Consider the following 16,212-nt stretch of genomic DNA (forward strand, 5'->3'; position numbering starts at 1 on the left):
CCCAAGCAATTACGCAGTGAGGTTCTGGCACTCTAAGCACAATATACAGTGGGTAGATTAGGCAGTGGGTACTATCACCCCATCAACTATCTATTCAGAGATAACCAGTGGTTACTGACACCCCAGGCATATTATAAACTTTGAAAGGCACTGGGTACTGACATACCAATAATATTTTATACAGCCAGGCACTGAGTACTGAACTTTAAATTGCTTTTACTACATACCCATCTTTTCTTTCTAGAGATAGCACAGCCCTGACATATAAAGTATACATAGAGTAAACATTGTGGAACTGAACTCTGTACAAACATTAAGGAACTCAGTAACAGAAAATCATTCTGAGGCTTCTGAAAAATGATATATACTTGAACACAAAGTTCAAACTATTTACCTAGATCACTACAGCTGGATGAGACCCAAAAGCTGCAGGTTTCTTTTTCTGATATGAAATAGTCTGTCCTACACACAGGGACAAAGTACAAGAGTACTGATTTTATAAGGTTACACAAACTTTATAGATGCAAGGTCTATTTTTATTAATGTAATTCAATAAATATCTATCACCTCAACACTATTGTTAGGAAAGTCTTACAATGTTATAGCAAACTAAGTTTATTATACTCAACTTTGACAAAATCAATAATTTGCATTTAAATAAAATACATATATTTCAATAACAGGAAACACTTTTTTGGACAGTTTTTTGCTGTTGTGATCTTGTGGTGTTCTGTTGGACGGGTTCCACAGTTTTTGTTCCATTTTAGAAATGCTCTTACTGGAAGGAACCAGTGGAAAACTAATCTTTACAAACATCAATACTCACAAACACAATGGTTTTTATATGTGTCTGCCCTAATAAAAGCAACCTAGTAAAAAAATATACTGTAAAATGACCCACACAAAAGGCTATTATAAAAGGCTAATAGCAAACTGAATTTTATTAAGACGCATTTTGGTGGAGAGGGACTTGTCTATTTATATAACTTAAAACATGGCCTTTGACAAAGTTATTTATGATAAAAGGAATGCAAACAAAATAGTATCATTTTAGTGAAAAATCCTTTTCATATAATCACTTTTGCAAACGAAATACTTTTTAAATAATTTTGACAAAAAAAAAAGAATCTTCTGACACACTGCTCTAGATAACAAATTACATGTTGGCCAATAATTCTGGTAACATTTACTAACAGGTATGTATTATTCAGAATGCTCATAACACAAATGTAGACATTTATGTTGAACTAGTGTTTTTAAAAGTAAGTGAACCAGAAAAATGTGACCAAAAATAGTCCAGTTTAATATATTCATAAACAGGACCTAAAATTTAACACTGCACATAGTTTAGGTAATACAACTAATTTTTCACTGTTGTGAAGTTATATAGAGCAGATTTAACTTTATAATTTATGGGGTAGTTAAGTCCATGCTAAAACGGGCTAGTAAACAGAGGTGGTCTGAGCAACAGAACGGATTTGGCAGCCCTTGGGCCACCCAAAGATCATCCTCACAAAGAAGGCGCAAATGTCCAAGTAGCTTTAGTTGGCTGTCCCGATGAACCGGGATAACTATGGAAGAAAATGACAAACATTTATATGTAAGAAGCTGGGAGGTAAGTACAACCTTCAAAAATTAATTGCATGAGAATTTCTTATGCTTATAGTTGTGTCTCAGGGCCCCCCAGTAGTTGCTGGTTTGCGTTTCTTATGCCACTAAAATAGAACCATACTATAAAATTAATTCACAATGTAATGCCTTTCTATGAATGTTTTCCATGTCATAATTGTGTCTTGCACCAAACTTACCTTGGCGTGATTTACCCTGAGCTGATGACTCAACAGAATAAAAGATATAATCCACTGTGCTGCCAATTCCCATGGGTAAGGTAGTGACCTCAGCGCAACCTTTGCTTGGTAGAAAATGGCTGTATGCTGATTTTAGGTGCAGACTGTGCCTCAGTGTGAAGGGGAGCCTTAAAAAAAGACACCTATGCAATTTAATCCAAACAACATACCTCCAACATAACAGTATTTTGCGTTTTGCTATGAAGTTGCTAGTACCTCAGGAAGGTGCTCGGAGATTCAGGGAAGTTAGTTGGTGAAACAGGATGGCTAGCTTTAGCAAAATCATCTGTGAGAGAAATGCCAGGTGAGATGGGCACATTCATTCCTTTTAATCAGCTGTAGAACCTCACCAAGTCAATCCACTCACCTGGCTCGTTGTCAGTCACACCCTTAATGAAGACAAGGTGAGGTGGTCGTTGTAGGGCACATTCACAGTAGCGCAGCTCTAGGAGTTGTTGGCGGGTGTATATGGGCTTATCTGACAGAGGAAAAGAAATAAATAAACCCAATGCAATAGTTTGAGTAGTTTTCATAAACTTAGAAAGTGTACCGCAGCCAGCTCTCTCCCATTATACGACACAAGAAAAGATACAACACTGCTGGAGGAACTATCATCTAAACGGTGATGAATCCGCATTATTTCAGCAAATATAACTAAATAATTACATTCTGATTCACATATCTATCTCACCTAGGTTTTTTGGCTTGTGTAGTTTTGCATACTGACAATTATCAGTGACTCCCAAGTAGTCTGGCCAGAGGAGAGGAGGAAGTATTCTTGGATTACTGAGAGTGCAGTATTGCTCTTGTCCTGAGACCTGCATAAAAAAGGCAACATTACAGGTTCACAGATACATGATTTACCTTCCACTTCTGGATTATGCACAACAACTCAGACAAAACTACTAAACTCATAAGGTTCAAACATGTACCCCCTGGTCAATACCTTAAAGCAGTGCTGTCCAACTTCTGTTGTACCGAGGGCCGGAATTTTTCCGACCTACGTGGTGGAGGGCCGATAATGGAAGCCAGTTTTGACCACTCCCCTTTTTGAAACCGCACCCACTTGAAACCACACCCATGTTATCACATGACCATACCCATATTAATGGTTGTAGTACAGCAAAAACCTGCCATACTCTGCCTTCCCTACCCTGCCTGTGTGTGCCATACTCTGCCTTCCCTACCCTGCCTGTGTGTGCCATACTCTGCCTTCCCTACCCTGCCTGTGTGTGCCATACTCTGCCTTCCCTACCCTGCCTGTGTGTGCCATACTCTGCCTTCCCTACCCTGCCTGTGTGCCATACTTGGCTGGTTTGTGCCATACTTGGCCTGTGTGTGCCATACTCTGCCTTCCCTACCCTGCCTGTGTGTGCCATACTCTGCCTTCCCTACCCTGCCTGTGTGCCATACTTGGCTGGTTTGTGCCATACTTGGCCTGTGTGTGCCATACTCTGCCTTCCCTACCCTGCCTGTGTGTGCCATAATCTGCCTTCCCTACCCTGCCTGTGTGTGCCATACTCTGCCTTCCCTACCTTGCCTGCGTGGGCTATACTTTCACTGTGTTTGCCATTCTTGGTTGGTTTGTGCCATACTCTGCCTGTGTGTGCCATACTCTGCCTTCCCTACCCTGCCTGTGTGTGCCATACTCTGCTTGCCCTATGATGCCTGTGTGTATGGCACACACAGGCAGCATACAGTGAAACAATGCTGGCACTGCTCCTACAGTCTGCACAATAACTATATATTAAAAAACTTTTTAATTGCAGTACCACCTCAGTATATTTTCTTTTTGTAGTGTGCAGGGATTATTTGTGGGTTTCTACTGCTCCTGAGGTGTGAACAGGGGAACAATGGAAGTGATTACAGCCTGAGCCTGAGGTGTGAACACTGCAGGGGGTGAACAATGCAGAGATTAAAAGGTGTGAACAACACAGGGGATTACATATTTAAACAATACAGGGGGATTACAGCCTGAATCTGAGATGAGAACCATGCAGGGGGGCAGTTAATCACAGTACTGATACCATTTAAAGCTTACACAAGAGTAAGCCATCAAAGCAGCCAGACAGGTGGGGGGCCACACAGAGGGGGCCGCCAGTTGGACAGCACTGCCTTAAAGAGATACTGACACCTGAAATTTCATAAACTTTTTCAAAATATATCATTACACTGTCTTTGCATGAGCTTTATAATTTTGCCATAAAAGTATTTGCCCAATGCTTGAACATTACCTATCCTGATCCCCATTGTTCCTCTATGAGGGGGCTGCCATATTTGAGTCTGTTAGCATTAGAAGTTGTAACTGACAGGCTGAGATGGGACAGTCAGGTTGGAAAAACAGTCAGGTTTAGGAACTTCAAGTAACTATAACTTACAAAAGCAGCCCTATCAGTGAAAAAAGACCAACATGACCTATAGGTAACTTTTTATGTACTGACTTATTGTGATCTATTTATCACCCTCCATCTCCAATAAATATCTCTTCAACAAATAGCTTGGTTATAAAAATGACTGCCGATCAGTCAAACAGATTACAAATTGCAAGTGAATGAAATGGCAGAGCTTAACTAGTTTAAAGAAGCATCACACAGACCAAAACTAAGCTAAGCATTTAGCCTAAGAGAGCTTAGAAATTACAACCAGGAATGCCTGAGATTCTAGGACTTCATAGGCAAACAAGTCTTCAAACTGATACATAAGCCCTAACAGTTGGGAACTGGAATATACGATTGGGATGTAACAATCTATAAAAGAAAGGAAAAAATTCAGTTCTACTAAAAGTCAGAAGCCATGTCAAATTTGAATGCGAAGCAATCCTCAAGTTTTCTAATCTCTGATAAATCAACTATAATAGTCACTTTAAATCATATTAACAAATAGCTAAAACCTGATCTTTATTACTCACAAAAAGCTATGTTCCAATACTTTACTTTCTCTTTTTACAGAAAATAAATGTAAGTTAACCAATACTCAATATATAATTTTTATTTCAATTTAGCATTAGCTGCTTTACTGTTTCTTAAAGTTGATAATTTTTTTTGTAAACTATTGTAACACAGCAATTAATTTTCAAAAAGCAACTTAGCTGCAAAAAACCATCAATAAGAGCAGTAGTGATAGAAGTATAATTCCTTTATATATATATATATATATATATATATATATATATATATATATATATATATATATATATATATATATATATTTAAAAAAAAAAAAAAAAATTGTTCCAACCAAAAAACCTACTCACCTTCCATGATGGCATACCCCTGTAGTTCAGGTACCCATAGCGCAACAAGTGATACAGTGGGGAGTCTGGTGTTGCATTCAAATCTCCACAAAGAATAACAGGGTAGTGAGAGCCATGGGCAGTCAGAGAAATCTTATCCACCTCTGCAAGCAAGAGAGCTAATTGTGCTAACTTGATGTCCCCTCGGCGAGGGTTGTACAGCAGGTGGGTATTTGCCACACACAGTGGGATGGGATTGTGCCTTCCTTGTTGTGCATCTGGTAATAGAGGCTTTAAAAGAAGAACCAGACCTACATTGTCACGATTCAGAACATCAATACCAGGCCGAAAAAACTCAACATGACTTTCACTAAGTAGCATAAAACGCTGAGTCTTGTAACATGTGCAGCAGCCATCAGTTTTCCTGCCAGTTCGACGTTTAAAGTGACAACTATACCCTGAATAAATACAAAAACATGTTCTTTCATACCGTTTAAAACACTGGAGATTTAAGTTACGTTATATCACCAAAGAATGCTGTCTGAGAGGATTTACCTATTGCAGACAGGCTAGGCTCCACATGCTCTTTATAATGATCTTGTTGCACCTCTTGAAGACAGATAATCTAGAAAAATTAGAGAAAAATGCACTATAAATTGGTTTCTACGATTTTTTTTGTATATATATTTCATTCCGTATATCCTTATATACACATATGTACACATACAGTATATACTTATATCCTAAGCCCACAGTGAAAGACCAATCATGGAACTGGGCACTATTTCTGGCTGCTGGCTTGTGATTTCACCCCTTTTCACAAAGTAAATCTTCACCAAAAAACATTTAGGAAATACTTATTTTATGCATTTCTAATTATTTCAAAATCTATTGACAGTGCTTGTTTCAAAACAGAGAAATGGGAAAAAAATTCTAATCCTGTTTCTGAATATTGTAGTATTGTTGGTTTAAATCTGAATAAATCACATGCATGAACTCAAGAAGTCAACTACTAGAGAGCTAGCTTTGGTTCAAATATCCAAGTTTCAGCTCTATTTTGTACTAAATCCAACCTCTTATCAGTATGGGGCTGACTTGAAATCACCAAGTTTCAGTCATAATTTTATAAAAATGGTTGCATAGTGTCATGCACACTTAGCAATATAAGTTCAATAATATTGTTTTATGGAGCTTTGGTATGCTGCAAATGTTTCAAAGTGAAAAAAAGCCAACAATAATAAAGGTTCTGCATTTTTATATCTCTGTAGCATAGCCCAAACAGTTTCTATAGTGGGACAATATATTGCTGCAGTTATTTAAACTACATTGGTGACAGTGTGGCCTAGCTCAGTAGCCCACACCTTTAGGTGAATGAGAAAATATCGGCCTTCAACAGTAAGCAATGCCAACATAAAACAACGTCTTGCCAGTTACACAGAACACTGTCCCTTATAGAAGTTGTTTTGGATGCACTACTTAATTGCAAAGCAGCAATAAAATAATAATACTAACACAGGTCGTTTTTTAGAAAATAATATTGTTTTCTCTGAAAAAATTAGCAGATAGACAAAGACCACAGAAACTTTACAAAACAGTGGGTAAACATACAAGCCTGTTTCCAAAAAAGTTGTGCCCATGTGTAAAATGTAAATAAAAACAGGATGAGTGATTTACAAATTATTTTAACCCTATATTTAATAGCAATTAGTCCAAAGATATATATATATATATCAAATAATAATGATGATATATCAAATGTTGAATTTTTATTGTTATCTGAAAAATATAAGTTCATTTTGAATTAGATGCCAGCAAATGTTTTTGAAAAGTTGGGATAACAACTGGAAAAGTTATGTATAGTATCCCAGAGGCTGGGTCTCTCAGAGTGACCATCTCTGTGAAACACTGTGAGGGCAAATATTGCAACAAATTAAGAAAAATATTCTTCAAAGTAAAACTGCACAAAATGTGGGTATTTCATCATCTACAGTACATAACATCATCAACAGATTCAAAGAATCCAGAGAAATCTATTACCAAGGGAAAAGGATTGAATCCAATACTGGATAGCAAATATCCTTAGGCCCTAAAGTGGCACTCTATTAAAAACAGACATGATTTTGTAGCAGAAATCACTGTATGGGCTCAGAAATATTTCTGAAAACCACTGTCTGTCTCAAGTTTTATTTTAGTAAATCAGCCCCAGTAAATCAGATTATAAAGGGGCACCTAAACATAAATACAGAATGATTACTTAAGTATTACTAACTGAATATATATGACTGGGCTGCTTATGAGGAACCCTAAGCCTCATTTAAACAACTATTTTAAAAAATTAATTAGATAGTACTAACACCTGTCTGTGCACTGGCACATCGGTGGATTACATACATCAGCCTCCCAGTGCTGGAGCTCCTGCAGAATGTTTGGCCATCGGTAATCCCAGTGAAGTATGGATGGGTCACAGTGCTGATACAGTTCTGGGTTTTGATCTGCAAGATCCTGGGATAGGATGTTATAAGAAAGGACACTGAAATCAAACTGTTTATCGCTGATGTCCTCAGTCTCGCATAGGTTTTCCCAGTCTCTCCACAGGAACTCTAAAGGCAGGCAAATAATATGGTACATAAACAAACTGACTTGTTAATCAGACCAACCTGAAGAAAAGACTAGAAGGAATGCACAAAATAGCATATAAAATGTTTCCAATGAGTTTATATGTACTGTAACTGGAGTAAATCATGCAGTGTATAAAACAGTTTATGAATAGAAAATGTAAACTATTAATTGAGAATATTATAAAGGCTTGTTGTGCGGTGCATACTTTGTCACAATACCTGTTAAAGATGCAATTCTGTATAAATAGCTTCAGAACAAACCAAATACGTAGGCAATATGCTACAATATGTACAACTGCTGCTCCGAAAACAAACATTTAAAAAAAAATATTTTTAAAAAATGTACTCCTATTCTTCTCCAGCAGAATCCTGCATTGAAATCCATTTTTCAAAAATGCAAACAGATTTTGTTTTTTAATTTAATTTAAAAAATTCACATGGGGCTAGCCATACTCTTCATTTCCCAGGGTGCCACAGCCATGTGAACTGTGCTCTGATAAACGTCAGTCACACTTTACTGCTGAGCTACAAGTTGGAGTAGTATCACTCCTCTCCCTTTCCCCCCCAGCAACCGATCAGCAGAACAATGGGAAGGAAGGAAGATAGCAGCTTCCAGTTAGGGCTCTGGCACACGGGGAGATTAGTCGCCCGCGACAAAACTCTCTGTTCGCGGGCGACTAATCTCCCCGAGTTGCCTTCACCTGCCATCCCACCGGCGAAAATGTAAGTCACCGGTGGGATGGCACACGCGGCGGTGCGATTTCGCGCAAATCGCTGAAGTTGACTCGCGATGCTTTTTCGCCAATTTTCGCGGAATCGCGCCGCCGCGTGTGCCATCCCACCGGCAACTTACATTTTCGCCGGTGGGATGGCAGGTGAAGGCAACTCGGGGAGATTAGTCGCCCGCGAACAGGGAGTTTTGTCGCGGGCGACTAATCTCCCCGTGTGCCAGAGCCCTTACATGGGAGTAGGAGAAACAATAGGTTATTCGAAAGCAGTTCTGATGTGTAGCGCTGGCTCCTTCTGAAAGCTCAGACACTTAGATGGCTGCCGACACCACCAATTTTACAACTAAAAAAATACATTTGTTGGCTCAAGAATAAAATTTGCTATGTTAACAGTGTAATTTAGAAATAAAAAATACACCATAAACATCATGACAGAATCCCTTTAAAGATGTGAAAAGTAGCAAAGGAAAGGGAAGTGATGCCCAAAACCACATTTCTTAACCTTTTAGTATGTGACTTCAAATAACTCTTAAGTGGCATAACTACAAGTTACTTGGCCTTAAAAATCAGTCATGGTGCGATTTGGCCCTAAATACTCTTTTCCCCCAAATACTCTTTTCCCCCAGCAGGCTAAGGATCTGCTTATTGTTATAGTACAATAATTGAATACTATGCTATGTGCGAAAGGCATTTTCTGTGGCATAATGCAATAAATACCAGTACTACTTTAAACAAGGAAGCATTTGTAGAACATTGTTATGTAGTGGTAGTTTCCTTTTAACACCTTGTATTATGGAATTTGATCTCTAAATGTCTATGGTCTATATCTCTCCTCTCCATCAACCAGTATACTTTTCAATAGTAAACACTTACCAGAGTACATTGCAGGTTGTGGCAGGGACTGCTCCAAATCTAAGAGATGCCAACTGTCCTCTTCTGAAGGTTTCTCTTTATGCAGCACCCATTCTTTCACAGCAGAATCATCCTGCCTTGTGTAACTGTGCAAGCCCGACCAAGGCAAAGTTTCAAGTATTGCTTCATTATCAGACTCTGTGGTATGCTTCTCTTTGCATTGACATAAAGACTCATTTTGCACGCTCTTTGTAAAAGATCCAATGCTATCTTTAATTATTGCTTTGTCACCGCATTCCATGTTTAAATTTGTGTGTGATGCTTCATCATTGTTTGGTTCCAAATAAGAGACAGTTTGCTGTCCTTCCATCATGGAGCTCCTGACTCCAGTGTTCAGGTAAAAGCTAAATTTTGTGGCCTGTGTAAAGAGGAAGAAGCAGTTTCACACAACAGGACTAATTATTTTTAGGACAACAGCTTTGGTATTTCACAGTTTTATTCAATGATGATATTCATGTTGAGCACTTATTACCAAACACAATAAAGGCTGACACTACACTGGCCAATTCATTTTATTCAGAATGTATTATCTTTGTAGGGGAACCTTGACAAACTGGAAATCTGTACAGTGAAGGAAGGAACAGATAAGACTGAAATGTTGATAAATGTAAGGTTATGGGATTTAATAATAAAAAAAGTTAAAAGAAGGGTAAAGGGTATGGAAGGTCTCAGTTATGAAACAAGCTGGCAAGGCTGGGATGTTTTACACTGGAGGGAATGTGCTATGGTTATTAGCAATAAGGCAGGTTTCACTGAGATATAAAGGTTAAATTAGATGGACAGAGTGTCTTTTTCTGATCTATTATGTTAAATTGATGTACAGCATCACACACCATAAAACATTCCTGCATTTTCTGCATGATACCAAAGCGGTATCATGCAGCCAACTAAATCCAAAACTAAATCTTTGTAAATTCCTAGATATTGATATTATATAAAGAAATATAAAATACTAAAGTGGGTACAAATGCTATACTAATACTGAGTGTAGGTATTAGAAAACAGTGCAGAGATCATAGCGTTTTTGTTATAGATCTTAACTAGTAAGATTCCCACAAAAATATTTTAGCATTGTTGCACAAAACCAATAGTGTTAGTTTCTAATTATTATGTATTATTAACCTCAAATATTTGTAAACTTATAAAACTGTTGCAAACACACAGAATAGATTAAGAAAAAGGGCAAAAAAATTGTTGAAGGACTCATGGCATGTAGTACAAAAGCTGTCTAAAATGATCACTCTAACACATTCAGTAATTGACAATGATCTGCTTGTAGCCCTTTCAATTTCATATCACTAATATTATTATCTTTATAAATACATAATAATAATGTAAAGAATTTATTACTATTAGGGTATTCCTCCATGCCATGGTATTAGCTTATACTATATGAAGAGGACATATGCCTATAAGCTATCTAAGAACAGGTAGGATGGCAAATAAACTATTTAACATGTTCGTTCTGCAATGCTGATAAAATAAGCACAGAAAATATGACATTTACATAAGCAAATGTGTAACTTAGATCCGCAGACCGGAAGTTGGCACTGAAATAAAGGGATACCAGATCAGTTTTTGTATCTAATAATAGACTACCTAACAAAACTTTGCAACTTTGTATAACAAATGATTGTCCAGTGTTAGTGCAGCACAGACTAACAACCTAAGCCCTTAAATTCTTTTTCATTAATAAAAAGGTATTATGTCTCGGAAGAAATCTCACTTTGCTTATGAGTTTAATAGGTGCTGTAAGTGGGATAAACCTGACACGGTGCGGTAAGTGCATTACTACTCATACGCTCATTACACCCGGCCCACAATGTCAACTGCGCACAAGAAAGGTACTACATCCAAACACATAAACACGCATTACAACTCCCACTTCAGACCGCTACGCAATACACACCGCCTAGCGGCCACCAGGCCTCATCTAGCGCAGCAACAGATTCCCTTTTCTCCACTTCCGTTTGTCTCAATGACGCTCAATCAAAACTTCCGCTCTGAAAGAGTTTCCGGCTGCGGACTGCTAGGGTAACTTTAATGTATACTTCTCTCAGTGTGTTACGTATAATGGTCATGGGAGCTCCGCGGTTCATATTATGCCATTAAATGTACAAGAAGTACTAAGTTTTCTTACTTATTGTAGTTGGCCTCTATTATTCTAAGAAATCGTTTCTGGCGCTTATGTATGTATGTATGTATGTATATTTTTATTTATAAAGTGCTACTTATGTACGCAGCGCTGTACAGTAGAATACATTAATACAAACAGGGGGTTAATAAGATAATAGATAAATACAAAGTACAATAATAAATACAAGATACAGTTACAGTTGCAATAAGTTAAGAGTCAAAGACACAAGAGGATGGAGGTCCCTGCCCCGTAGAGCTTACAATCTATCTTATAATTAAATATCTGCAAAGTAGCAAAACACTAAATTCGGGTATGCGAGCCGTGAAGTCTTTCTGGTATAACATTTAGGAACCTACCAAAGAGACCGTGCTTAATCAAAATATCCCCTGGGGGAGACAATCACCGGTCTTATCACTAACTCACCAATAGGTGGGCAATGCTAGGGTGCAAGTCTGGAGTAGCACCTTTGGAGCCTAAAGCTGGCCATACATGCACAATAATAACGTACAAAACCTTGTACTATATTCGGTGCGTGTATGGCAAGTCGGCGAGTCAACCAATATCGCAGGAGGCTACTGATATCGGTCGACTCACCGACCGGCCAGGTTAAAAGATTTTGATTGGGTGCCATAGAAGGCGGTAAATAGGCAGAAGGAGGTAGAAATCCTATTGTTTCTACCTCCTTATCTGCCGTTTCAGCCCTGAACGTTAGTGGCGGATTTAACGATCTTTCGTGCGACCAAAAGATCGCAAATCACCATGTGTGTGGCCACCTTAATTCATGACACTGTATCAGGCTATAATAGTGCCCAGCCAAAGAATAATCCTTTCAGATGATGGAGGCTGAGGAGGAGGGCTTAGGTCCCAGAAATGTATATCTAATGTAGGCACTAGGGCAACTTTATTAAACTGTGTAAAAGGAAATTCGGCAAAAAAATGGTGTAAAAAGCAGTGTAAAATAAATGGCGAATTTCACTGTCCCAAAGCGGTGAAACCTGCCGATGTGTGGTGAATTTTGTAGCAATTTTTTTACACAGCATAATAAATAGGCCCTCATTCATATAACTAATTGCAGTTTTCATATTCATTTACTTTGACTGTAAGGGTTGTTTTTTTAATTCTTTGCATAACTGAAATAAATTTAACTGGCAAGACACTGGAACTATCCAGAATTCAACACATTCAGTGGGACCCAGATGTTTTAGAGCATTCCTTGGGCCTAAGGCTGGGTCAGAATGTTTATTTTCTAGAAATAATTCCCCGAATGTCTTGCAAAAACTTTAGAAGCAAGATATTTCACTTTATGTGTGTAAATATTTCTGTGACTGTATCTAAATATATTTGACACCTTTTTCATGATGATTTGCAAGAGATTAGTGCTGTCCTACAGAATGAGAGCTACAAATGAAGTCTTAGTTCTCGCCATAGGGCTGCAAGTGTAATCAATATATTGTTTACGTCTTTCTCCCAATACATTTTCCAAATATTATAACACTTCTGTATTCCTTAGCAAATGCATTCTAAGCATTGCGCTAATGTATGCCATTTAATTGAAATGTAGTCTTAATGGATGTTTGCACATCTATCTACAACCACTTCTTGATTAACAGTTAAAATAGGCCTTGGCATCTCATGTCCATAAAGGCCCAAACTGCCCCACATAGACCAAATACACCCTGTTCCAAATTATTATGCAAATTATATTTTTCTCATTTACCAAGATAATTGATGTAAATAACAGCATAATTCTCATGTTATTTTAAGAATAAAAAACTTACAATGCAATTCCAAATTATTACGCACAGTAAGTTTCAAAATACTTTATAGGTTGTAAAGACTCTGGAGGACTCTACACCTTGATGTCTGTGGGACTCCAGAGGCACCAGCAGCTTCAAATATCTTTTTGCTGCTATGTAATGGCATTTTAGCAGCTGCTCTCGTGATCTGATGCATGGATCTGGCAGAAATCTTCCTCAATGTGCCTTTATCTGCACGAACACGTCTATGCTCGGAATCAGTCACAATTCTCTTAATAGTGTGATGATCACGTTTAAGTTTTCGAGAAATATCTGTTTTCATACCTCGTCCAAGGCATTGAGACAGAATGCCATCCATGATTTTAACCAAAAACCAAAAAATCTAATCTTTGTGACACTTAAATAGAATTTGCATAATAATTTGGAACAGTGCATTGTAAGTTTTTTATTCTTAAAAACAATACTGTTATAATTAGGAGGTTTGTTCAATAAAATTTGAATTGTACTATTAATAGTTTAAAACATGAGAATTATGCTAACTGTTATTTACATCAGTTATTTTGGTAAATGAGAAAAATATCATTTGTATAACAGGGTGTATAAAGCACCAGTCTGTGCAGCTTACAGCATTCCCTCTGGCATTTGCCAGTCTAAGGGGCAGATTTATCAAAACACGAGTTCGAATCCCGAATGGGAAAAATTCGGATTGGAAACGAAAATTTCTGAAGATCGCAAATATCACGAGAATGCTTCTGAAAAGATCGTATTAGTCACGATAATATCGTATTGGCGATCCGAAAGTCACGTAATTTTCGTACTAAACGATTGTAAACAGCGGCAAAACGATTTTTTTTTCACGCTAAAAATAGGAAAAAGTCGCGCAAGCGGCGAAAAAGTCGTGCAAGCGCCTAAAAAGTTGCGCAAGGTACGAAAAAGTTGCGGAAAATATGATTGGACCGATCGAGCGAACTGTCAGAGCATTCGTGGATAAGTAAATGTGCCCCTAAGCCTGGAAAACATGTGTTTGTTGTCAGATCCAAAAGAATCTACTGTCACTGAGGGAAAGTGCAAAAAAAAGGAAAGTGCAAAAAGGCAAAGTCAGATTTTCAGTGCTATATTTTAAGCAACTAAAGAAGCTGATATATACTGCAAACTTGTGGCATGCAATACCCATTATACAGTATATTCATCAGAGGTAATGTTTACAATTTCTAAGATTTATCAGTTAGTGTTTTACAATTAATTAAGATCAATTCACATGAATTCAGTATGAATTATTGTGATGCATATTAAAGAGTTTCAGTATGATGGTGGGCCAACAAATAGTCTTGAATCCAAAGCATACTGGGGACCCAGTGATCCCTTAATAATGTGCTGTTAATTGATTCATTGCATTTAAAAGGGGCAGGTGTAAAGTCATAACTATTCTGAGAGCAAAAATTATTTACTCAAACACCACCAATTGGCAAAATGTAGATGTAATGGAGCATTTAGGGGAAAATGACAATAAGGCTGTGACCGCAAAATTATAAAAAAGGCAATAAGTCCTCTTCACTCACCCATTATCAGAAAATATCCTCCTCTTTAAACACAACAGGGATTGCTTGTCCATATATTGCAATATATTCAAGCTGGCCAACTATGTCAAAGTCATCCCTTCTGGCCAGTCCTTCACTTTCTTTCTTCAAATACAGTAAGAATTCTACTGCTTCATTGTACACTTTTCTCAGGGATGACTTTGACGTAGTTGGCTAGCTTGAATGTATTGCAATATATGGACAAACAATCCCTGTTTTGCAGGCATTTTTTGTAGCTTAATGCACAAAATGTCTTAAAGGAGAAAGAGAGGGTGCCAAATATAGGACCCCCCATCCCCAGTGATTATATTTACTTAACTGATAGTCTGAGCCGGTGCTCCTGTTACCAGAAAACTGCACTGGCCTGGGGTGATTCGTAGCAAGCACCGCAGAGTAATCCTGTTCTGCTTCTTCTTTCTTCAAAATCCTGGGGCCAATGCATATGGAGTAAAGGGAAAAGGATGTCTTTCTTTATTAATCTTTGGCTTTTCCTTCTACTGTGTACAAGCACCTGTGCAAAGAAAGAAGAAGCAGAAAGAGGATTGCTCCACTGTGCTTGCTAGACAACTAGACCAGTGCAGTTTTTCTGCTGAAAGGAGCACAGGTCCAGGGTATCACAGACACTGGGGGGAATTCCTTACTTTTGGCACCCCCCAGCACCCCCAGTCTAGGCCAGCTAGGACACCATTGAATCCTATTGAAATTACAAAATGTGCCTATGAATTGCCATGGGCACAGTGGAAGAAGAAGTCTATACAGAATGCTCAGGGCCTAAAGTTTTCCAGATAAGGGATCTTTCCATAATTTTGATCTCCATGCCTTAAAGAAACCAAATAATATTTTTTTTAAAGTAATTAAAATATAATGTACTGTTGCCCTGCACTGGTAAAAGCGGTGTCTTTGTTACAGAAAGACTACTATAGTTTATACAAATATAAGCTCCATGAAATGAATGAGACGGTATGAAGGAGGTTCCTATCCCAAAGATCCAATTATGCAAAATATGCAGTCAAGAGACCACCAAAAGATTCAGTCTCACTTTCCTTATATTAGTTTTCCCAGTTGCTGATAGGAAATAAGGACACAAAAACTATTAGGGGGTTTAAAAGTTAATGTGATTGTATGAAGACTGGAATTAAACTGGAATTACCTGCCTGCATTTATTTCTGAAGCATGATTGCCCTCCCCCTACATTTAGCAGCTGTTTTTAGCATTGTACTAGAAACTCTATACTGCTTGTTATATGATCAGAGAACAGATATCTAGTACCTGTCACCGACCTGTGGGATAGTGGTAGCACAGGGAGCAAGATGGCTGAGCTCTGCCAAAACATTGAGGCTCTTTCTCTGTGCCCTCCTGCTCTCTCTTGTCTTCAGAACACATCAGATGGTTATGACACAGACT

At 38.0% G+C, this 16,212-nt stretch overlaps 1 protein-coding gene across 3 annotated transcripts; it reads right to left on the reverse strand.

The window, feature by feature from the left end:
- Positions 1–599: 599 nt before the first annotated feature.
- Positions 600–11,358, reverse strand: angel1 (angel homolog 1). 3 transcript variants are annotated; one of them, XM_031890445.1, is made up of 10 exons: positions 11,247–11,358; positions 9,299–9,695; positions 7,471–7,679; positions 5,635–5,704; positions 5,101–5,537; positions 2,539–2,665; positions 2,215–2,325; positions 2,064–2,133; positions 1,809–1,975; positions 600–1,571 (listed from the first exon to the last, which is right to left on the reverse strand). In XM_031890445.1, the coding sequence occupies exons 2-10, from the start codon at positions 9,648–9,650 to the stop codon at positions 1,411–1,413; spliced, it is 1,704 nt and encodes a 567-aa protein (XP_031746305.1). In that variant the 5' UTR covers positions 9,651–9,695; positions 11,247–11,358; the 3' UTR covers positions 600–1,410. The 3 variants fall into 3 exon arrangements, with proteins under 3 accessions (XP_031746305.1, XP_031746304.1, NP_001016236.1); XM_031890444.1 differs by lacking the exon at positions 11,247–11,358 and adding an exon at positions 11,064–11,231; NM_001016236.2 differs by lacking the exon at positions 11,247–11,358 and adding an exon at positions 11,064–11,153 and having other exon boundaries at positions 916–1,571.
- Between the last annotated feature and the right edge of the window lie 4,854 nt (positions 11,359–16,212).

Source organism: Xenopus tropicalis, chromosome 8 (genome assembly GCF_000004195.4).
Source record: "Xenopus tropicalis strain Nigerian chromosome 8, UCB_Xtro_10.0, whole genome shotgun sequence".
Classification (NCBI taxonomy): domain Eukaryota; kingdom Metazoa; phylum Chordata; class Amphibia; order Anura; family Pipidae; genus Xenopus; species Xenopus tropicalis.